Here is a 23,912-nt window from a genome sequence, read left to right as displayed (position 1 = left end):
TGTAAATAAACAACAGAATATCATGAGTTTGAAATCCTGTGCTGTCCCTGACCTACTTTAATACATTAACCACAGTTTATATTATATTGCAGGGAGAGATACGAGTGACTGGTTTCAACCAAGAGGTGGACAAGTTCTTCAGCCTTATTGAAGTTGGCAAGGTGAGACGCTCCTCCAGATAATGATTCATTGGGTCGTAATTATTTGTCAAAACAGTTTTTTACTGTGCTGTAAAAGATGGATTTGGCCACAGACTGTTCTATCAACAGCTGCCAGTACTTTGTGAGTTAAATCACAGAGACAATGAATGAGTCCTGTGGCTGCACCGTACCCATACAATAAGCGGCTTATGATCATCTGCCAGCCTTTTGTTGATCATCCCGACTGTCTAAAGTCGTATCTTGTTTGCACCATTCAGTCAGGTGAAATGCTGCCTATCTCTGATCTCTCTGATTAACACGTGGTTCCTCCATCTGTATGGGCCAGGTCTACTATGTCTCGAAGGGCTCCCTGAAGATCGCCAACAAGCAGTACACATCAGTGAAGAATGACTACGAGATGACTCTCAATGGAGACTCCAGCATCATCCCCTGTGAAGAAGACTGTGATGTTCCCGTGTTGCAGTGTGACTTTGTTTCTATTGGTGACCTGGAGAACAGAGAAAAAGATGCCATTGTTGGTAAGGAGCACAAGTAATGATCTACCCCGGCATTTCTGAACCCAACCTGTGTCATTAAATCCCCAGAACATCGTAACCTGTGGGCTTGTTCCCTGACTGTATTTTGAGACGAAAATACTGAACAGCCTGCAGCCCCAACTACAAATACAAAGAAATGGTATACTGTCAAAAATAAAACTTAAAGGCCCTATAACATAGCCCTGAAATTTATTTCAGCTCAAGCCGGATGTGTTAATTATAAAACAAGTCTCCCGAATGCTCAATTAATAGTACAGGCCACCAACCTCTAAGGACACGTTTTTGGCTGCGGGAATTATTATAGGTGCTTCTAGATATGTATAGCGTGAGATAGTGTATGGAATAAATAAGTGGAACTGTCAGCTTTAAACCCTCTTAAGTTCAGTGTTTTAACAAAGAACGTCTGAATTAAACATTTAAGGACTGGCCACGTAAGACTACCAGCCTTACCGGTTGAAATATGTGCTGGAGGAATATATATACGTTGGATCTGTTCATCCCCATTTGACTTGTTGTTTCTATAGCTGGCTCAAAGTATTTTTTATTAATGGGCCTTAATATATGGATTATTCCTTTAGGTGAAGCCCCTTTTATTCCTCCCAACCAGCCCCCTCCTCCAAAAAAAGTCTTATCACTAGCTGTTTGTATACTGTAAAATGTTGTATAAAGACAGCTAGTGAGACCAATACAGTATTTGAGACTAATTTAGACTTTTGCTATTGAGAAACCTTTCGAGCCCTACTACACACTGCCTCAAGTCTATTTCTCAGAATCCGGCCGTGCGGATCCTTTCAGGGCAGAGCTTTAGGCTCACATGGTTCCTATGCTGCATTGTTGTTGTGGGATGATCCGTCTAGGATCAGCCATTCTTTCTGTTTGAATAGTGGCCACATTTCACCCATTTTATGAGACATTAGTTTTTATGTTGTCTTATGTATTATGTAGTGCCCTAAACTAATGTACGGAGAGAAGAGTTGTGTAACACCGGGCGTGCACAGGGTATTGTCAAAGTCATCACCCCTCTGTAAATGTACCATGCAACTATGGATAGCTTATGTTTGCATCTGCTATGATTCCTGTTTATGAGTGCCAGTGTTTTCCTTTTATGGAGGGCTTGCGCTCTATGAGGCCTAAACACATCATCATTCTCTTAAGCAATAGTATGTGGCAAAAAAAGCACTGCCAACCAACAGAAGCTCAGAGCCCAGCTCCTACTGAGGTGTTCCCAAGCAGCCAATAATAAGCTATCATAAGCAGAGGATAAAGTTTGTAGCAGAAAGTAGAGCCGGATATGCTCTGAAGTTAAGGTAATTACAGCATACGAGCAGAGAGATAAAAGTGGTATTAATAATACTGATGACAGTAATAGCCTGTAGTGCAGATTGACTTCGGGCCCTATGGCAAAGCCGATGAGAAAATGAGACCCCGCTGTCACAGGTAAAATGAAGTAATAATAAGGAGTCTGCTTGTAATTTTTTTAATGAAGACTGCTGCTTGAGTGATTTCTCTCCCGCTTACCAGTTGGCATCAAACGTTAAGTTTTATTCCATCATGGTTACTACATTTTAAAATCCTTTTACTCAACAGGAGAGGGGGTTTATAGATGCTGAGTAATGATGGAGATCCCACTTGCACCTTAACAAACAAATGGCATCAACCATGCTTGATTGCATTAGTCAACAGTATGCTTGATGAAGAACCTTGGTGGAAACAATTAAAGCCGGCCTTTTCATGGCTTCTCTCCTACATTATGGATGTAAGTGCCCAGTACGCAGGCCAGTGACCTCACACTCTTATTTGAAATAAATGAATCACTTATTTCCCATGAGCCAATTTGTGGCGGAAGCCATGAGACCTAGAGTGACCTGTGGGCGTAAACACCACAATCAATATTTATGATATGTATATTTGGGAACAATCGGGGGTATTTGTGGTGAAAATAATGTGGTCGTAGTCTCCTCAAGACAAAGCTCTATATTATTGCTATTCAGTGTTTTCTCTAAGTTTGTGGAAGACTTAGGTGCATTGAGTTGGCGGGGATTTATGGATCCTCTTAAGAAAATGGTATTCATTGAAGAATATGCAATTTCATATTATTTAGGATCATTATTGTGACCATATCTGTGTCTAAAACGTTGTAAAGCTAAAGCAGATAATAATTAATTAACACTCCAAAAGCCTGAAGACAAAACTTGCTAAAAAAATGCCCACTGGAGACCAACTGCAATTATTAAATCTGCTAAAAGTTATTACTAAGTTTTGATGCCCACCACTTGGTGGTGCCCAAAACAGCGTGGGTGCCGCACCTAAGCCATGTCATGGTATGGAACACCCTAGGGAATAGAAAAATACATTGAGTGTCTGCTGCTCATGCACCGATTCCTTTATTTTTCCAGATGTGATTGGAGTGTGTAAGAGTGTGGATGAAGTGACCCGCCTCACCACCAAGTCCAACAGAGAAGTGTCCAAGAGAACAATCAACCTGATGGACATGTCTGGGAAGCTGGTGTCTGTCACTCTGTGGGGAGAAGAAGTGAGTACAGCCATTAGATGGCGAATGAAACGTGTAACGGGGTAGAGGTGTTGTGTCTAGAGCTTTTTTTTTTTACGGCCAGTGAAAATCAAAACCAACCTTGTAATGCATAAACATGCTTATTGTAATGGTAAAGCTCTGTCCTCGGAACACTTTTCTCTCCAGAGCTAATCATCTGAGAACAACCACTTAGTGTATTAGACTTAAGCTAAACAGAAACTAGCTTACACATTCAGCAAGTGAACAATGACATGAGTACCTACAATGCAAGAAGCCTACAATAAATGTGACCTTTGCGAATCTCATTATGTTTTTGGTGAGACCATGTCAGAAAGGTGTTTAATTAGAGGTTGTTGAATGGATTCGCTGACCACGGTTTAGCAGTTTGAGAACCGAAGGCATTAAATAATCTGCACAAATGGGGTTGAGATCGTTGACTGAATTCCCTGTCGCAGGGTGATGAAGGAACTGTGCTCCTGCAGTTGATTTTTACCTGTGGCTCAGAGGGACTGTGCTGAGTTTGCCTCCATTTGTTCCCCCTTCTGACAGGAAGCACAGTGTTCCCTGTATGTTTGACATATTCCCTTTTTCCACAGGGACTTGCTGAGGTACACAAGACGTATAGTTTGTAAAGAACAATGGCAATGCCATAAAGCAAGTGTTGGCGATATCTTTCCCCGTCTCTGAAGGCAGTACTGTTGCCCCCCTTCTCTCTCTCTCTCTCTCTCTCTCTCTCTCTCTCTCTCTTAGTTTTTTTTCAGGTTATTTCAGTAAAGAGGACTGGTAATGACAAGACATTTTTTATAGCAATTTGTCAGTAATTTTGGAACTGATCTAATAAGAAATGTGTTCATAGTTCCAAACTGCAAGGCTCTAGAGATGGCGATGTCTTTTGGTCACGCCACTTTGGTTCAGAATAACATATCTTAATAACTGTTGGGTGGATTAAGATTCCTGGGCCCCGGATGATGAATCCTACAGATATGGGCTATCCCTAGACAATTCCTTCTATTCTTGTTCGGTGAAAAAAAAACTCGACAACTATCAGATGGATTGTCCTGAAATCTGGTACACTCTCATGTTCTTCACTGGATAAAGTGTAATAACTATGGTGATCCCTTTACTTTTCATTTTCCACAATCATCAGGTCCAAATTAGTTTGTCAGATTATTTAGTTTATGACCAAATACCTGCAATACTCAATGGCATTCCCATCATCCTCAGTTGAGCTATGCTCAGTGCTAATAAGCAAATCTTTACGTGCTAAACTGAGACGTAAACATAATACCTGCTAATCATCAGAATGTTAACATTGTCATTATGAGCACCATTAGATTGTGTAGGTGCTTTTTCTTGTGGTAGGAAGAACCAAGACTTGATATGCCAAAAAACTGAAGAAATGAAATTCTGGTAACAGAGGGTAAATTGTAATTTCCCCTTGTGGGACTAATAAAGGATACATTATTATTATTAAATATAAGTAAAAGAGTTATGAGTGTTTGTCCTTTGTCCGTATCTCTTGTTTTGTGTAGGCAGAACAGTTTGAGGCCTCTGGACAGCCCATCGTAGCCATTAAGGGGGCGAAGCTTTCAGACTTTGGAGGCAGGTCCCTCTCTGCGTCCTTCAGCAGCACCCTGATGATCAACCCTGACATCCCTGAGGCATATAAGCTCCGAGGCTGGTAAGTGAGCCTGAGGTTCATAGATAATGCAGTGCAGTAAATTGCTCCTTTGTTCTAGCAATTGTATACTTATGACAAAGTGCTTTCATAGAAGGTATGAAACATGGTATACATTTAACGGCTGCAGACTTTTTCCTATTTATTTCCCCCGCTGTAAACTGTTAACTCTTAAAGTAGAAGAACTCAAAGGATTTAAATGGTTGCGAAAGTGCATGCTCTGACTCTCATTATCTAGATTAGTTTTCCCCCATTAGCCACAATGTGGCGCGTTGCTTCAATGAAGCATTACATATAAATGGAAATCATACTAAATCTGTGGAAATGCCTTTTTTTATGGCCCTAATCGCCTTTCCAGATGAAATGAAATCCACACTAATATCTGTGTGATTACGTTGATTGCGCGTGTGTGTGTGTTTTTTCATGTTTGTTTTCATTTGAGCACATAGGATTATGTGGAAATTAGTTAGTCTTTTCAAAATCTGAGTAGTTATTTATCAGTGTGCATGCTGTAATGTGCATTGCATTCATTTTTAGAAGTACTACAGCCAAATGCAGAGTTGTAGGATTGTACAACAACGCAATTAAGGCATGTGACTATATTCCTTGAAGATTTCTGGTTGACTTTTTCTGCAATGGAAGAGAAAACCATTGAAGACTCCAGCTTTGATCTTTTATTTGGGCACACGTTCCAGTTTCTCGATTCCTTATTTTCTAAATTATTACCTCTCCCTGGTGCACTGCATTACCAACAATAATCATGAATGTATTTTAGTCAGAGGACTTTTTTTTAATCTATTTTTAAACCGAGACACCACCTAGTCGGTGTGTGATGACCAGGTTCATAGGGACACATTACTGTGGGGCTCGAAAGTTTGGGCACCCCAGGTAAAAAATTGTATTAATGTGCATAAAGAAGCCAAGAAAAGATGGAAAAATCTCCAAAAGGCATCAAATGACAGATTGGACATTCTTATAATATGTCACAAAAAGTTAGATTTTATTTCCGTCATTTACATTTTCAAAATAACAGAAAACACAAAATGGCGTCTGCTAAAGTTTGGGCACCCTGCAGAGTTAATACCTTGTACTGCCCCCTTTGGCTAGTATCACAGCTTGGAAACGCTTCTTGTAGCAAGCCAAGAGTCTTTTGATTCTTGTTTGAGGTATCTTCCCCCATTCTTCCTTCCAAAAGTCTTCCAGTTCTTTGAGATTTCTGGGCTGTCTGTCACGCATTGCTCTTTTAAGGTCTATCAATAGATTTTCAATTCTGTTGAGGTCAGGAGATTGTGAAGGCCATGGCAAAACCTTCAGTTTACGCCTCTTGATCCCCCGTGGATTTTGAGGTGTGTTTAGGATCATTATCCATTTGTAGAAGCCATCCTCTCTTTAACTTCAGCTTTTTCACAGATGGCATCAAGTTAGCGTCCAAAATTTGTTGAAATTTTATTGAATCCATTTTTCCATCTACTCCTGAAATGTTCCCTGTGCCACTGGCTGCAATCAAACCCCAAAGCGTGATTGATCCATTTAATTTTTGTGGTGAGGACGTAGAAGAGGTTTTCTTCTGATGACTCTTCCCTGAAGACCATGTTTGTACAAGTATCTCTTTATAGTGGAATGGTGTAGCACAACTCCCGTGTCTGCCAGGTCTTTCTGAATAATCGTTCAGTCAAACGTGGGTTTTGACTTGCTTTTCTCACAATCCTGCGAGTTGTTCTGTCTGATATTTTTCTTGGTCTTCCAGATCTTGCTTTAACTTCCACTGTTCCTGATGACGACCATTTGTTAATTACATTCCGAACAGAAGATATTGGCATCTGAAAAGCTTTGCTATCTTCTTATAGTCTTCTCCTGCTTTGTGAGCGTCAACTGTTTTCAGTATCAGTTTTCTAGACAACTGCTTAGAAGTAGCCATTGTGCTGATTGTTGGGGCAAGGTCAGATGAGTCTGGGCATTTAAAACGTTAAGATTGACATCACCTGGTCTTTCCAGACAATGATTGAGAACAATCCATGACACGGTCAGGTCTCAGCTTTCCAAAGGGTGCGGTGCATGCTAAAAACTCTGCAGGGTGCCCAAACTTTTGCAGACGCCTTTTTTTTGTTTTCTGTTATTTTGAAAGTGTAAATGATGGAAATAAAATCTAACTTTTTGTGACATATTATACAAATGTCTAATCTGTCATTTGATGCCTTTTGGGAGATTTTTCCATCTTTTTCTCTGCTTCTTTATGCACATTAATACACCTTTTTACCTGGGGTGCCCAAACTTTCGAGCCCCACTGTATGTGGTTGTGTGAATTGGTACAGGTTTTCACGTGATGGACGGATGAGGCAGTGCTCTCATTGGCCTCGCTGGGGGTTGATTTTTTTTTTTTCCCTCGCTCCAGCCCTGTGGCACACTGATTGATTTGTCCTTATAGAGCCTACTTAAACAAGCTGTGTGTGTGTCTGCCCCTCCTTGCTGACATGATAGCAAATGTCTGTATTTGTGAGCGGAGATCCAATCGATTCCATCCCAGGAGTTTTATTTATTTACTTCCCAATGCCAATGCCCGCTCTGCACTGAGGAATAAAAGACCGTAAACAGTTCAAATTTATTGTGCGACCAGGCCAGTGCAGTCTCTTTTTCTGCCTTGACAAACCTAGCTGTGTGTATTTATAAGTGATCAGAAGACCTAAGATGCATAATCACTTCCGTGAATGTGACTCTACTTTGCAGGTGAGAAGATGCAAATCACAAATTATGCTCAAATATGCCTCCTTTAATCATTTGTCTTGGCTCCTCGTAATATTTGGATGATAGTTTAGCACCAGCCTCGGGTTTTCTGAATATATTTTCTTATTTTATCTCATTTCTCAGAATGCCAACTACTGTGAGCTGCTGCTAAGTTTTTTTTGTTTTTGTTAATTTTGTGATGGGATCATTTTCTATTTGCATTGCGATAGAAAGTGCTCTATCATCAGTATGACTGCTGGGTCTGCTGCTTTCTTTTACCTGAACACCATTAAAAAGCTGTAATCGCGTTTCCACATCCCTTCTGGAGCATGGACTTTTAATACTTCCTGTGCTCTTTTCTTTTATGAAAAAAAGGTTGGTTCCCACGTTCTCCCGTCACTTCTCACTTGGACAGCCAGAGATAATGACCCTTAAATTCTTCTGTTGCTTTAGCCACTGCAGAAGAGGTGTTGGCCCACGTGGGTCCTCTTTGCACAATGGGTTTCTGCACATTCGCAGGCACCCGCTAATGAACAGTCCGAAAGTCACCGATGGAAGGAGGCCAGACCTGACTCATTACTCTCGATCCATGTGAGAACCATGGTGAAGACAAGATCGTTATGCAGCATGTCTGACACCTGCGTCCCAGCCAGCCTCATGCTGTGAGGAGAATGAAGACAATAGTCTCCTTAGTTGTTAGTCTTTATAGTCTTTATTTTAAGGCCGCATTACAGCGACGATATCCTGTGATGACAAATAAGTTGTTAGTGTGTGCTTTCACTGGAAGACTGCCAGCTTTGTGTTCTTGTGCTGCTGAAGTCTGGGTCTCCGGATTGTAGCCGTCCACAAACTGTTCTGTAAGCCAAGATGTGAATTATGGAAAACCGAACAAGGGAGCAAATCAATTTAAACTCTGAATGAATCTTTTGATGATTATTTTTTAATCTTGCAAGAACCCAAAGCTGTTTTTCTCCCTCAACCGAACAAAGATATGCTTTCACTGTACAGCCGAGGCTGCTGAAACATTGTTTTACTCATGCAGAGGCGTCTTAATTTAATTGTGTTTTGGCGCAGACCTTTGGGACTTCCTCAAATGAATGGTTTATCCTCGGTGGGCCATTGACTCAAACTCATGCAGAGAATTAATGTTGCCGCTCAGCACTATTCAACGTGCTTATAAATGAGATTTCTGCACTGTGCACTAATTATCTTGATCTTGGGTTAGTCTGGGTTCCTAGTGCGTTGTAACTGTGCATGTGCTGCTGTATGCCCTAACCCTCTTTTTATTTATTGACACAGGTTGCCAACTCGACAAGAAACCTAGCTCCTCTTTGTGAAAATGATCAGCGTAACATTCTAATTTCACATTTTCATCCATTGAGCTGTGAAGATGCAGTTGTCCATTAGGTGGCAACAGCACATTTGGAGATGGCCATAATGCCTTTTCCTATACCGTCCCTTTTTTGGTAACTACACTTGTTTGTTCTCAGTGTTGTGATGCTGTCAACCTCAGCCATTCACCACAGACTCTTTTTAGTCCCTCAAGTCCAAGCTGACATTTCCTGCATAATCCTTATCATGACTCCAGTATGCTACATGTACATGCCACAGCATATAGATGTGTTGGTAATTATGTCAGCCCAGAAGCAAACCAGCTTTCACGCAGCAGTCTATTGTGCATGATGCCTTAGTGTTTAATTGACTGTTATTGTGGATTCTGGACTGATCAAAAAAACAAAACATAGTGGCGGAATTACTTCCTGATTTACTGGTGTTGAGTTATGAGCTTTATTGAATTAGTAACTGGCTTTCTGAATGTTTCAAACCAAATTGTATGTCAAAGTGAGTAATTCTTCTCTTGTGTGGCTCCTTTCAGTCACTGCTGTCAAAGTAGCCATGGGCACTCATCCCCAGATGCTTTACTGGATCTGCAGGGTGGAATACAGAGCTGTCATTTACTTAGCACCAAGTCATTATGTTAATGTTTTTGTTTGTCAATACAGCAAAAATGGCCAATTATTTTCCAGTTGCAGATTCTCAGTGAGGATTTGGCATGAAGTAAGTCATATCTTTTTGGCTTTTAGACTGTTGGTTTGACAAAAACAAGCACTTTGCATCCTTTAAGTTAGGTTCTGGGAAATTAAAATGTACATTTTTACTATTTTCTAACATTTTATAGACAAGACAATTATTGATTTGAGATAACAATGGGCAGATTCATTGATAATGAAATAAGTGATAGTTGCTGCATATACCAGACAGGCATACAATTTACAACTTCAGTGCTTTTCTAACTCAAAATACTCTGATGGAACTTACAGAAGGTTCAGGCCAGGTTTACATACATTCAAGCAGTCAGGCGGAAACACAAGTCTTACCGTGCATTTTGAATGGGGCTGGTGTGTTTAGGCTGGGGGGGGGGGGTGAGAGACGAAAAAGGGGAGACAAAAACCAGACTTCACACTGCGGTGGCCAATCTTGTAACCTGCAATCAGCCTTGGCAGTCCGTTTTGAAGCGGTGTGAGAGTCCTTTATGGTAAAAAGTAAACATCTCTGCCTCTATTGTCGCCACAAGAAAGTAAAAAAAAAAACTATGAGAGTAAAATAAAAACGCAAGCATTTCACTGCCCAGGAGATTGTAACAGCTGACTTGTTTCTGCAACATGCTCCACGCCAAAGCACAGTTTCTCCCTCTCAGAAATGTTGAGATGTATAAACGATCTGATGGAAAACAATAATTTTAAATAGTCCACTTGTGCCATGTTTGGGGTTAAAAATCACAACAGGACATCACACAAATGGGCCATTTGAGTAACACTCGCCGCCGCACAACCCTGTGGTGATTTCCTGGACAGACTGATCTAGTCTAGATGAAGCCTTACAAAGATGGGAACTGTAACCCCGTCTTAAAGCGATTCATAACTTGTCCAATATACTGTATCTTTTATTCATACAGGTATTCTGAGGTCAAATAACAGGTTAGCAGGATGTTCAGTGTGCCTTACTGCACTAAATCTTGTTTTGCAAGAAAAATACTGTAGCATAGCAATAACTTTCCAGTTTGTTTTTCTATGGTATACATACTCGGTGGAGCTCTGTATAGGACAAACTCTAAAATTCAACTGTTGGTGAACACAGGACACAGGTGGTGAGTCTGACGCATGCAGAACTGTCCTAGGGTGTAGGAATGACATGTATACACTTGCGGTTTCTGTATTCTCACCGTTGAATACTGCAGTGTTCTTGCACAAATGGTGTTATAGTTGCAGCCTGTGTGATCTGTCCATTATAAGGGGAAAGAAACCTGTTGCTTTCATTCTTTCAAAATGAGAATAAAGGAAAACGTATCTTCATTGGTGTTGACATCAGATGAAACAACTTCTGTGGCGTCATTTAAGTTACTGGTAGCTCACTGTTTGACCACGTGACACTCACTCCAGATGAAGTGGCTCCCGCCATGTGACACGCGTTATGTATTTGCACTTTGCAGCCCAGGCATTAGAGTCTTAGCCTGGAGCCGAGAAGACTGCTGACTAAGACTTTCCCATCATCCCCTCATGCCTCTTGCTCTGACACATCTCTGCTCCTAGCCTGTCCTTGTTCATTGACACACTGACGTTTGACATGTCTATGGCATGCACATGCATGTCTGCCAACCTCCAGTCTTCTATCTCGGTGTTCCTGCAAATGGTCTGTCTCTCTGAAGCCACGTTCCGCTAAGCTGGGATCTGCCTTCTTACAGTTGACTGTTGCACATTTTCTGCCAGGTCTAATTTGTCCTCTTTTTTTGTCTCCTTCATCACGGTCGCTGTCTGCCAGGCCAGTTCTGTTTTCTGTGCTCCTTGCCATGTCTATGATTAACAGCAGCAGCTCCAAACCTTGATGCTGTCACAGGGGTTTCTCGTTGAGTGTCTTACAGTCCTTATGGGTGCCTGTCAAATCAGTTGTCCAGATCAGCCATGTAACACTGTAAAGCCCTATCTAGTCTGCAGTCTTATCTTTTTGCAAGTGCAGTGCATTTTTAATTATCTCGACTATGTTGTCCCTGCATTGTTCTTCTCTGTAAAACATCTGTCTTTGGAGAGACGTTTGGGTATAACAGAAGATTCTATCTCCATTTTGTCTTGATTTGATTTGTCAGAATATCTTTCTTTTTTTTCAAATTCCTAACTGGGCGCAGGCACAATTACAGCAGAGCAGTGCAGGTACACTAATGAGCAATCTGGTGCCAACAAAGATTTGCTCACATTTGTCAGTAGGTGTGAGACGTTGATAGCTTGTGCGTTGCTCTGGCCACAGTCTGAACGGTTAATGGGGAAATTTAAATTAGTCATGCCCCCTGGTGCAAGGCATGCCCTCGCCGTATTTACAGCCCGACCTCCCCATTGTGCGCCACTCTGCCTCGTGGCCAACAGATTAGTAAGCTCTATTGATCCCTCTGACCTTCCCCTCCTCCCTCCACACCCCACACACAACTGCTTTTTACCTCCACTCATCTTTCTTCTACCCTTACTTCCCTCTTCTTCTTCTTCCCGTTGTCTTCCCTGAATTATCGAGAACATTGGGCGAAAATGGGTTCCTGATATCACCGTAACATCCCTGACCCTGGCCAACTCCTCTGTCCCTCTGCTGTTGATTCATTTCACAAGCCTCTCAGCTTGCCTTGCTCTCAGCTGAGACATCCCCGCTTTGACAAACACAAATGGATGCTCTGCCAGGGACAAGAATTTTTCTTTTTTAAGCTCATTATCTCACATTTTCTGATTCTATTAGACCTATGTTATTTAACTACAATTTAGTTTTGGACTGTCTGTCCAATTGGGGTTAGGGAGCATTGTGATTTCTTGATTCATTATCTTTTTGCTATTTTCCAACATTTTACGGACCAAACAATTAATCAAGGAACTAATAAACAGATTCATGTGAGAAGAATATAATCATTAGTTGCAGTCCTACTGCCATACTTGGATGACTGTGACTTAAGTATTTGTTCTTTTTCACACAGGTATGACAAGGTGGGTCATGCCATGGATGGACAGTCTCTGACAGAGGTGAAAGGCAGCGGGGGAGGACTAACCAACTGGAAGACCCTGGCTGACGTTAAGACGGAGCACCTGGGACATGGAGACAAGGTATACGCGTGCTCAGTTTTGCCTTGATGCACATTCAAAATATGGTAACCCCAGACATATTGTTATTCAAGGATTCCTATGAAGATATACAAGGACAAACTGCAAGACTGGCATTGAACTTCAAACAACAGATATGAAAGTCCTCGCAGTTAAGCTGCATCTGTTATTGGAAAACCCACGGTACACAATGCATGGCTCTACAAATGTAACCTTGTCAGTCGTAGCTCAGCTTTGCAACGGTACTTTTAGCTGAGAGCCACCGTGATGAATCTTCATAGTCATCGACTCATATAATCACTGCACCATCGGGTAATGTGTGCTTAAAAATTGCACCCTGATCTTCTTCTCATTAATCACCCTTTATTGTGGGTGTCCTCTTACAGTCTTTGGTGTGTGTTCATGGTGAAAGTCACATTTATCTCTAGTATTGATTACTAAGACTGCATAGGCTCTTTTATTTGCCCTCTGTAATGAAATTATTGCCCTCCGAGAAGTAAAGTAATGTGTTCTTTTAATTCCCCCTTTTTTCATTTATACTGTGCAGGGAAATAGTGCTCCCAGAATTGTATATAAACTGTCTAGACCAGATAATGTGACCTGTGCAGAGATCTTAATTTGTGTAATTTAATATAATTTAACATGCTCTGCGCATTGGAAATTATCACAGTATGATGAGACTATCCCATTAAACTAGGACAATTAATGCAAAGGATTATCTTAGAGGAAGAAGAGACGCAAGAAGAACAATTTTTATGTGCTTTTATTTTCTATTTGGAAGCTCAACAAAGACGTGAGGACCCATAGTTCCTTAAACAAAGAGAAATGCAAAAAATACAAGGATTAAACCAAAGTAGCAGTTATCTGTAAGTCTCAATTAAGTGAAAAATATGTTTTGGTGAAGGAGTAGCTTCAGGATTTTTTTTTTCCCAATGCAGTGGTGAAAACTGCCCGTCTGCTGCCCGAGGCTGTGAGGGTCCCCGTCTTAACTGCAGGATTCTCAGTCACAGATAGTACCAGGTCTTACTGCTACTCATTTTGCCTTTTTCTGTGTAGCCACTTCAGCTATTCTATCATCTGGAGGCTACAATGCAATTTACCACATTCAATCTCCTTTTTTTTTCTTTTCCTTCTCTTAAATTTCAAATACCAATCCTGACTGTTACCATGAGCCTCCTGTCAGGTTAAGTGCTTCTCGTGGCATTGGCTCCCTACTGTTTAGGAGGAATGGTTTGACCTTAGGCTCTGGCGGCTCTTGCTTCTCCTCAGCATGGCGTGTGATAAGGTCCGGTACTGACAAAGGTATTGAGCCAAGGCCGCCCTCAACTCCTCTGAGACATCCAGTACACAGGGGCATGGAGGTCAGCCCCTTCCTACCAAAGCCTGTTGCAATTATTTGTGCCTGTCGCAAAGATTTTGTGTCATAATCACAATCTCAAGTTTCCACATTGCTCCCGTGCCCTCTCTGACAGTAAGTGGTCACCCTCCTCTCGTTTGCTTGACACTGCATTTGTAAAGGCCTCTGACAGTGTCTAGAAACGAGTTCTTCTGTCATCTTCCCACTGTGGCAGCCCCGGTCAGTCGTGCACTAATTGAGGAGGTTTTAACTTGATTAATTGCACCTCTTTTGAAAAGCAGAGGTTGGTGTCTGGCTTGTTTTTGGTAAATCAAATAAGTAATTAAAAAAGCAGCCAGTGGCTCCTGGTGTGGGCACAGGATGGTTTTCTCTTATTTTGTGGCGGTCATTCACTACATTTAAGGGCTTTTTATTTATGAAAATCAACAGACTTATTCTTTTTTTGGGGGGGGGGGGGGGGGGGGGTTATAGTGCAACAACTGTCTTGTACATCAGGGCCTGCCATTAGAGAAAACTCTTCCAGAGGAGGAGAGGTAATATGACTCATCTGCAAACATGTTGAACCCCCCCCCCACATTCAAGCACATCCAGAGCTGCTGCTTATATTCATCTATTTTTATCTAATGTGAAATTCATGTCACTTGGTTGGGTGTTTTCCTTTCTGAATAGGAATGCTTCCTGAAGGCTGTTTATGTGCAGCCGGTTTCAAAAGTCAGCCTGTTCCCCCACAAGCGCAGCAGCTCGCTCACTAGTTTGCATTTGTCTCCGAGCCATTAGAATTCTGGTTGGGAGTGTAACTTCTGCATCTGCTCCACAAATGCTGTTTGTGTACACCATTACATGTTCCTTAAAATGGCATCCTTATGTTAATGCCGTGCTGTTTTTATTCCTGGTTTTTAACAGTCAAAACACAAAGGTCGTGAGAGAGAGAAGAGACATCCGGCAAGCAGCACATCCCAGTAACATTATTCTGCACTGAACCTATTGTTTATATGCATCTTTGTTTGTTTATATTCCACTTCAGGCCGACTATTACACCTGCATCGCTACCATAGTGTACCTGCGCAAGGAAAACTGCCTTTACCAGGCCTGTCCCAGCCAGGAATGCAACAAAAAAGTGGTAGACCAACAGAATGGCATGTTCCGCTGTGAAAAGTGTGACAAAGAGTTTCCCAACTTCAAGTACCGCCTCATCCTTTCAGTAAGTGACTCAGCAGTGGCTTCCCTAAAACTTTTCCAGCTGTGCCACCCATGCACTCGCATACAAGCATATATTCTAATGCATATATCTTAAATGCTCTGTTCTTCCTGCTTTTGTCTTGAGCAGATGTCTCTTCTGAGGCCGTGTGTATCATCCCTCCAGTCCGTCTCATTGCCTCATCTTTCTGTTGTCCTAACTTTCTGTCATTCTGTCTCCTGGGATCCTTTCTCCCCTTATGGCCCACCCCCTATCGTTAAGCATTGCCCCATCTGCTTGTTGATGTTAAATTTAGAGCCATTTAAAGCTAACTCGGTCGTTTCTGTGGCATGTTTGGTTAATTGCTGCAGCTTTCCATACGGTGCTGGTAGTCAATTTCTAGAAAGTGCATTGAGGAACACAAATACAGGCCTTTATTTCTCTGCTTGTTCGCAAACAAACATAATTTGGAAAGAACAAATGACAACATTTAAATACAAAAACTGTCTTTGTCAGCAACAGAGCAATTGCAGCCAGGCATCTGAAATAAGCGGCTTTTGTTTTGTACCACTCACCAGTCAACATATTGTTATTCTTCACAAGCTGTAGCATAAGCTGTGAATTTGCTTCCACTGTATGCATCACAATAGCACTATGACTAGGCTTTTTTTGCCAAGCTTGCTAGCGCGAAACAGGCTAATATAAAGATGTAATGATTTCTTAAGAGATGAACCGTGTGTTAAGTTAACAGACCATATTTAAGCATCCAGCAAATACTCCCAGCAAACAAAGATCATTTAAACACATGTACGTTGATCTATGTTGGTGTTCATGCATGTAACCTTTCTTGCTATTTACGCTTGCCTTTTGTTTTCTATATAATCCGACAGGCCAACGTTGCAGATTACGCGGACAACCAATGGGTGACTTGCTTCCAGGAGAGTGCAGAGGCCATCCTAGGCCAGAATGCAGCTTACCTTGGGCAGCTCAAGGACTCGGTGAGACTCCTCTTCCTGAATATAATACTGACCTCAGGAAATGGCAAGGGCGCAAGCCAAACCACCAGTCTTTTTTTATTATTTTATGGCCAAACACGCACACTAACACATGCGCTTGACACCTTAACGACACCCACTGTGCTTTGTTTCTTCCTGGCACAATTCCAAAATCACAAGAGTTGTTTTTCAGGGTTCAGTTATCAGACACTTAACTTTATTTGCACTTAAAACTGTGATGAAACTAACTAACTTGATTAAAACCATAAATGTATCTCTTGATAATGAGCCAATTAAATGTTTCTCACTTACAGAACGAAGCTGCTTTTGACGAGGTCTTCCAACAAGCCAACTTCCACACTTTTGTCTTCCGCAGCAGAGTGAAGCTAGAAACGTATAACGTAAGTAAAGCAGGAATGGTAATTGGTGGAATAAAATGCCTACGGGTTTGTTGCTGTCATATCATGCTTTGTAGACAGAATATATTGCTATACAAAATAGAAAATGTGCTTTTAATAAGGCTGGGAGGGAAAGAAAATGGTTCAGCCCCAATCCCCCTTACAACGATCATTCCTATGCAAGCTGAAAATGCATAGCAGGTAAAACGGGTTCTTTATGTTTTAGCTTTTTGTGTCTTTCCTCCGTGTTAGTTTCCCCATTTATTAACAAAGCTACCCTCCTTTCATTTTGACTGACAGAACCGTCTCTAAAACAAAGCGTGTCTTGCGTGTTTGTCCTGGAATGTTGCTCATTTTCCGTGGCTTTGTGAAGGGTGCGCACACAGATTAGTCGCGGTCACTGTTTCCTGTAGGCCACACAGACAGAGGTTTGTTTTGAGGCAAGCACATGAAAGAATTGATTGGGCTGGGACTCTGAGCAGGAAGTTTGGAGCGTAGCCAGAGGCTGCATCCGCCTTCAACACACAGAAGAGGCCACTGTCTGTCACATTCAGCTCAGCATCTTAACTGCCAATGGCACTGCTGCAAGCATGCATTGGCTGCTGCCTCCAGACCCCACACTCCTTCAACAGAGACACCTGCAGCCCTGCTTCTGGTTTATTCTCACCTTCTCAATACTACAAGCCAGCCATTGTGTTGTGCTCTCACATGTTTTCATGTGTGCAACAATGTTTGTTTGGTGTTGGACAAAAAAGTTCCTTAACAGTTAATGACACCTATCCATCCTATTGCATCGCAGTTTTGACAGAAACCCTAACGAGGTGCATCAGAACAATTCAATCAAGAACTTGCAATAGTGGCATGAGGAGGATGAAATGATCCCTAATGATGACATGAAAACACAATGTTAGCTCATTTTAAGGTCACACTTGCTATGGGAAGGTAATAATAGCAATAATAGTAGAGGACACAGTTTTAGCCTTATGCATTATGTGTCTACAATTCAAGTCAAAACAATTTATCAATTAGTTGGTAAAAAGAATATTTTGATAATTGTTTGTTACTTTGTAAGCAAATTAGCATACCTAGTTCCAGGTGTAATGGCGGTTACCCACTGCTAGCACCAGCTCTGCTCAGCTTGACTTGACCGTGCAGCCCCGTCCTTCAGTTTCCCTTGCAGATTCAGTTCCGCCTCATGGGTGAGGTGAGCGTGGCTGGTTGTCATAGCGACGCCGCAGGAAAGTGCCTTGACCAAACGCGACACACACACAGACCGTCGAAGGTTGTTGTTGATTCTCGCCATGTGGCTGCTGCCACAGCCAAAAGACACATTTAGTTTCAAAAGAAGCTTGAGGCAGAAAAAAACAGCGCTGGCTAAACTACTTAAACATGGTGGGTTTGTTCGTGACAACCCCCCCGTCTGTCACGAGCAATGAGCAGTGATTGGTGACGATTCTCTCCAACCAATCAGGTTTTCACGTCAGAACCTTGACGGGGGTGATACTAAAACAAAAGTACCTGTTGGCAGGTACCAGGTACTTTCTTTTCATAAAGGAAAAACAAAAAATGGCGAGTACAGTCAAGTAGGTACCATGTAATGGGAAAATGCCATCAAATATGACATTTAGCGGCTTTTCTTTGTAGCTGTTTTTCAAAATGTTCTGACCTTTTAGACTTAATCATTAATCTTAAATCTGGAGGAAAAAATTCTCATAGGCTATAAACGTTTGTTTGTCATATCTAGTTACTGAAAGACTTGCATTGCCAGACCTTCCTCCACGGTGCTGCAAAGGAGGGTCTGGCTAGTCCACACAACATTCTGGGATGGAAGAACAACGTGCTCTGGTTTTTGGCATTCTTTAAGCCAATCACAACCGTCTTGGGCAGCGCCGCACAGAGAACAGAGCAACGGTGCCGCTGCAAAATAGCCTCGGGAAGGAACTTGTTTTGGTAGAACATGTGTACGTTAAAAAGTTTTAGTAACGGAAAACTCCGATTGGACAGGCAGTCGAGCTAGCTGTCTGGATTTACCCTGCAGAGATCTGAGGAGCAGGTAACCATAGTCTCAGAAGTCCACCGGAGGTTAGAACGCCAACACAAAGAAAGAGGAAGGTGACGGACATCTGACCCCAAATTAGCCACATCCCGTCATTAGCAGGACTTATGGGACCTTATTATCAAAATCAAAGTATTTTGATGCTCGACATCACACCGAACAAAAACCCAAATATGCACGACGTTCTTTATAAGCAAAACCAGAGTACTGTTGAAAGAGCAGCGTGTCCCATTAAGGATCAAAGCTACATTCAAGCTTGCTTAATGTCATTCTGGCATCAAAATTCTCAAAGAAATGAGTATAAAGCCTTTTAAGGATACATATGCAGCGCCGCTGAGAGCCCAAAGCTCTGCCACTTGATATAGTTTCTTACTATTAAATCCAAACGCAACAATTAATTACAGTGTATTTATCAAAAGTGATTGGCAGTTTGTTTATGTGAGCGTGATGCATAATGTCATTATTGTCACACAAATCAATATCAAAGTTGCATTGTGGGCATTCAAAATATTTCTTTTGATATTGTGTGTAGGTAATTGAGTTGTAGCTCTCCAGATGTCAGTGGATGAATGACTCACTATAAATTTGATATTACTGGCGAAAAGCAATCTTTTAAACATTGCCACTCAGTTATCACTTGACTCTTTGACAGTCTGACGTTTTTAACTTGCCTGACATGAGGAATGTCTGCTTGCGGCTATACTATCTGAACTGTGTGCCGTTATTTAGGTCTCATTGTCCCTGTAGGCCCTGTCTAGACATTATAACCGTTTTTAAGTGTCTCAAAAATAATGGCGCTGATATTGAACATCCAAGGCTTTTCATTGCAGCACTGCCCCACTGCAGGCCCTGTTTCAAATCACTCAGCTAATATGTATTCACACTAAATCCTTTCCCTTACAAGATGTGATCATCAATGATCCCATGATGAAGTATTTTACATTATTCTTTTCCATCCCACCACACATCCGTTGCTACAACCACTGGTGTAGCAGTGTGAGCATCAAATATACAGGTAGAAACTATGTGAGGGATTTAAAGTGAAGATTTGACAGGTTTTTGTGTCACTCATCAGATCCTGGTGTCTGAGTGTCTGTGCCCAATTTTCAGTCAACTCTGCCTCCCTGCTGCTCTTGTTTAGAGGCTGTAATAGGAAATAAAATGTCTTGTTTTGCAAGTATGAAATAGTTTCCTTGGCTTCTGTTTTCTGTAAAGTGTTTCTGGCGAGTTTAAAGCTGTTAGGAGGAAAAAAAAAAAAAAAGTCCCAGTGGAACAAATGAATGTATGTGTTGTTCATCTTGTACTTGTGTATACCGTAATTCCTCAAATAAAAGCCGGGGCCTTTCTTTACCTGAACTGCAGAAGGTACCTGGCTTTTATTTGATGCAGGCTTCTGTTTGTATAAGTATAATTGTTTTAAATGAAAGGCCATAGCGTTTCAGTGGACAGAGAGCATTCATATTTTAAGAAACATTTGCAAAAATATCACATAATATTACAGCAACAGCCAGAAGGGCGACAGAGCAATTTGGATCAGAAATAATCGAACACCACCACTGTGTCAGTTCGAACCCTGTACATGTACTGGGTATTTATTTCAAAATACAGATACTACAGTACTGCTGGTAGATTACAATAAGAGCATACAGTAGTTACACCAGTATCCGATTTAACGTTACAGACGGTAGCTAGCTAGCTTTGTTTCTAGCTCCAGGCTAACTCTTTTCCTCCCACCTCCAGCTAGCTAGCTAGCTTTGTTTCTAGCTCCTGGCTAACTTGTTTCCTCCCACCTCCAGCTAGCTAGCTTTGTTTCTAGCTCCAGGCTAACTCTTTTCCTCCCACCTCCAGCTAACTAGCTAGATTAATTTCTAGCTCCTGGCTAACTTGTTTCCTCCCACCTCCAGCTAGCTAGCTTTGTTTCTAACTCCAGGCTAACTATTTTCCTCCCACCTCCAGCTAACTAGCTAGATTAATTTCTAGCTCCAGGCTAACTCTTTTCCTCCCACCTCCAGCTAGCTAGTTTTGTTTTTAGCTCCATGCTAACTCTTTTCCTCCCACCTCTAGCTAGCAGCTAGCTAGTTGGCTAACCTTGTCAGCTCATCCTTCTGTTTCTTCCATTCTCGGATCCTCCTGGGGTCAATGACGAAATGTCTCGCAGCTTTTTCACCCGAGTTTTTCTCCGCATACTTTAAAACTCTTTTTGTTTTGTTGTTGAAAAGTCTAGCACTAGAGCAGCACAGGTCGTCCAAGTGTGGGTCAACACCCAACTTGGCTGTGTGAGGTCGGCTGCTCACAGATTCACACACGTCTCATCCCATCCACCCACAGAAACTGCAACCACAACTTGACTCGAAAACTCGCGCACACCAGTTTAAACTTGACGTGAGATTGGATCGCAGCCTCCGCTCACGTCCACATTGATAAATGCCGAGCTTTGTGTGGAATTGACCGTATACCGGTTTTACGGGCCAATGAGTGTATTCTTAAGGCCTGCAAAGTTGACCCCCAATATTTTAAATCCTATTATGTTTATATTCACGTTTGCTAGCTGTTGAGCAGTGTAATTTCATGATTCTAATAATTTCTTCAGATTTAAATCCACTTTTATGGCCAAGTAAGTGTCAACACATTGAATTAATTTGATTTTCAGAGTTATACATGGAAACAAATTCCACATATTCTACACACATACATATACAAATTTTAGACATCCAGTAGCAAGACTACCATAACACAACAAACACATATACACACATAAGAATAAAATCACTCACAGAAATATAATGACCATGATAAGGTGAGATACTATTGTAGACTGTGTGTAATGACAGTGCAAAAGTGAACGGTGCAGTAGATCGTGATAAAATATTAACTATGACTATAAAATATAAACATAACCTATAAACTGACTGACTGAATGAGATGTATTCATTCAGACATATTCCTTCTTCTGCACAATAAAGAAGGGTTAACCCTAACTCACACCAGGATAATAGCAAGACGTGACATACAATGCAATGCCAAAGTTTTAGTATCACGTTCATTTATCCATACCAAGGTTAAACATGACCGTTAATTCTACTTCATGTCAGACTACAATGATGAAGTCTTTCTCTAATGGGTCCATATTTCTCTTGCATCATATGAAACAAGCAAAGAGATTTGGAACGGGCTATTGTGAAAGAATGTGGGCACAGTCCAAAGGCGGACGGTGTACAATTAAACCACTTAAGCTGCAGAGGATTAATGGAGATGAAATGAGTGCAACCTCTGTTTAAATGTGGAGAATAATGGCCCGGGTAGAAATGACCTTTCCCTGTCTAGACGGCTGTGGAGGTGGATATGGCTTTAAAAGCCGCCTCTTGTGAAACATTCTTTTGAATGCCAAACACACTTCACATACCCAGTCCAAACGTGTCACATTAACCCACTTTATCATGGGGGAAGAGAAGAGGCCTATATATCAGTGTGTTTCCACTAGATGAAGGATGGAAATAAATCGATACAGCATAGTATCGCAATATTTTCATTGGCAGTACTGTATTGATACACAGGCGCCAATTATGGATCTTTTATCATATATGTGTGTTGGTCAGTTTGTCCGCTCGATAATCCCATTTTGCAGCAATAAAATTGAAGTGATATGAACAAACAGAGAAATGTATCTTTTTTTTTTTTAGATAAAACTGATGTTGACAAAGTTTACTTTTTCATTTGAAATTGGGAAAAATTGAAAATTCGAAAAAGGTTATAAATTGCAATGTATCGCAGAATATTGCAATATGTTAAAAATCGCAATATTGTGCCATAAGTCTCGTGATGATATCGTATCGAGAGGCGTCTGGTGACTCCCACCCCGAGTGGATAGATGAGTGGATATATAGATGGTTAGAAATGCAACCTATAGTCTTGTCTATGTTAAATCCGAGAAAGCTCATACAAGCTATTTTACACACTGAATTTTGTTGGAAAAATCTGTTGTATTAACATCGGCAAACATCTGTGTGCTTATGTGTGTGAGCTTTGTTCGGCCCAGCATATGCTGGCCTAAAATGTACGACACATGAATGAGTTTCCTTCTCGTTTGCCCGGCAGGATGAGTCCAGGATCAAGGCTACCGTGATGGAGGTGAAGCCTGTTGACCATAAGGACTACAGCAAGAGGTTGATCATGAACATAAGGAAACTGGCTGCTCAGTAGGGACTTATCATTTATGCCAAGTATTCTAATTCTTGGTTTTGTCCTTTTTTTTTTTTTGTTTCTGTACAGTCAACAAACAGCTCCACATGTATGAACAAGTTTAGTTTTCTTTTTGGGCCATATGTTACTTCCCTGTGAGGGAGTTATCCTCGGTCATTGTGACTGTTCACTTTTCCTTTGTGAAATAATGATTAGTGGCATGATTTGTTTTTGTGGGTGAACATAACGGACAGTGACTTTTTTTCTTTTCTTTTTGTTATGCGGGGGAGCAGAGAGTGGGTCAGTAAGCCACAAATAAACATCATTTTTCACCGTGTCTGTCTTAAGACAGCCAGTGGTTCTGTGGTTGTGTGTGGGTGGTGGCAGCTTTAAGCAGAAGAGCGCTTACGTAGCTAGCACTCTTCACTTTCTCGGACATGAACTGAAAACGGCTGGGCTGGACCTGCACATCCCTGATAAGACCATTTACTCGCCCACTCTTTTTTTGCTCCGTCTCTCACATACTTCCATACACACATGCGCAGCGCAGACCTAAGGGGAAATGCACTGCAGTCTATTTAAGTAGATCCAATGCATTGTTCATATTTACAATGCCTGCAACTGTTTTGTGTGTGGTGTAATTCAGTTTTTTTTGTGATAATTGTGAAAATAAAGATGTTACCAAGTTATTGTCTATTTTACATTAGATGCTTTTCTCTCGGTCAGATGTCTATTTGTATGAATTACAGTCCATAACAGAAATGTATACATCCATTGAGCTGGCACACCTATCCCTTACAGCACCTCATCCTAACCTGTACCCATCCAAAGCAAACAAAAACATGCAGACCTGTTCTTTAGGAGTTGCACTGTGTGCAGGGGATTTATTCAAGGGCTGGTACACAATGCTCAGATGTGCAACACATTTCCCTGCAAACCTGACTTTCATGTTGTAATAAAGCAGAACATCAGGGAGGCTGCACCTTCCCATT

At 41.4% G+C, this 23,912-nt stretch overlaps 1 protein-coding gene across 2 annotated transcripts in view; it reads left to right on the top strand.

Moving 5' to 3' along the window:
* rpa1 (replication protein A1) overlaps window positions 1-23,608 on the top strand; it is a 29,264-nt gene extending 5,656 nt beyond the window's left edge. For both annotated transcript variants that reach the window (XM_032504505.1, XM_032504497.1), the window contains 9 exons: window positions 93-161; window positions 487-679; window positions 3,094-3,230; window positions 4,763-4,911; window positions 12,635-12,761; window positions 15,140-15,316; window positions 16,183-16,290; window positions 16,602-16,688; window positions 22,837-23,608. In XM_032504505.1, the coding sequence (XP_032360396.1) occupies window positions 93-161; window positions 487-679; window positions 3,094-3,230; window positions 4,763-4,911; window positions 12,635-12,761; window positions 15,140-15,316; window positions 16,183-16,290; window positions 16,602-16,688; window positions 22,837-22,941 (1,152 nt within the window). In that variant the 3' untranslated portion in view covers window positions 22,942-23,608. The remainder of the gene's footprint in view (window positions 1-92; window positions 162-486; window positions 680-3,093; window positions 3,231-4,762; window positions 4,912-12,634; window positions 12,762-15,139; window positions 15,317-16,182; window positions 16,291-16,601; window positions 16,689-22,836) is intronic.
* The last annotated feature ends 304 nt before the right edge of the window (window positions 23,609-23,912 follow it).

This window comes from Etheostoma spectabile, chromosome 3 (assembly GCF_008692095.1).
Source record: "Etheostoma spectabile isolate EspeVRDwgs_2016 chromosome 3, UIUC_Espe_1.0, whole genome shotgun sequence".
Lineage (NCBI taxonomy): Eukaryota > Metazoa > Chordata > Actinopteri > Perciformes > Percidae > Etheostoma > Etheostoma spectabile.
This window is presented reverse-complemented; position numbering and strand designations above follow the sequence as displayed.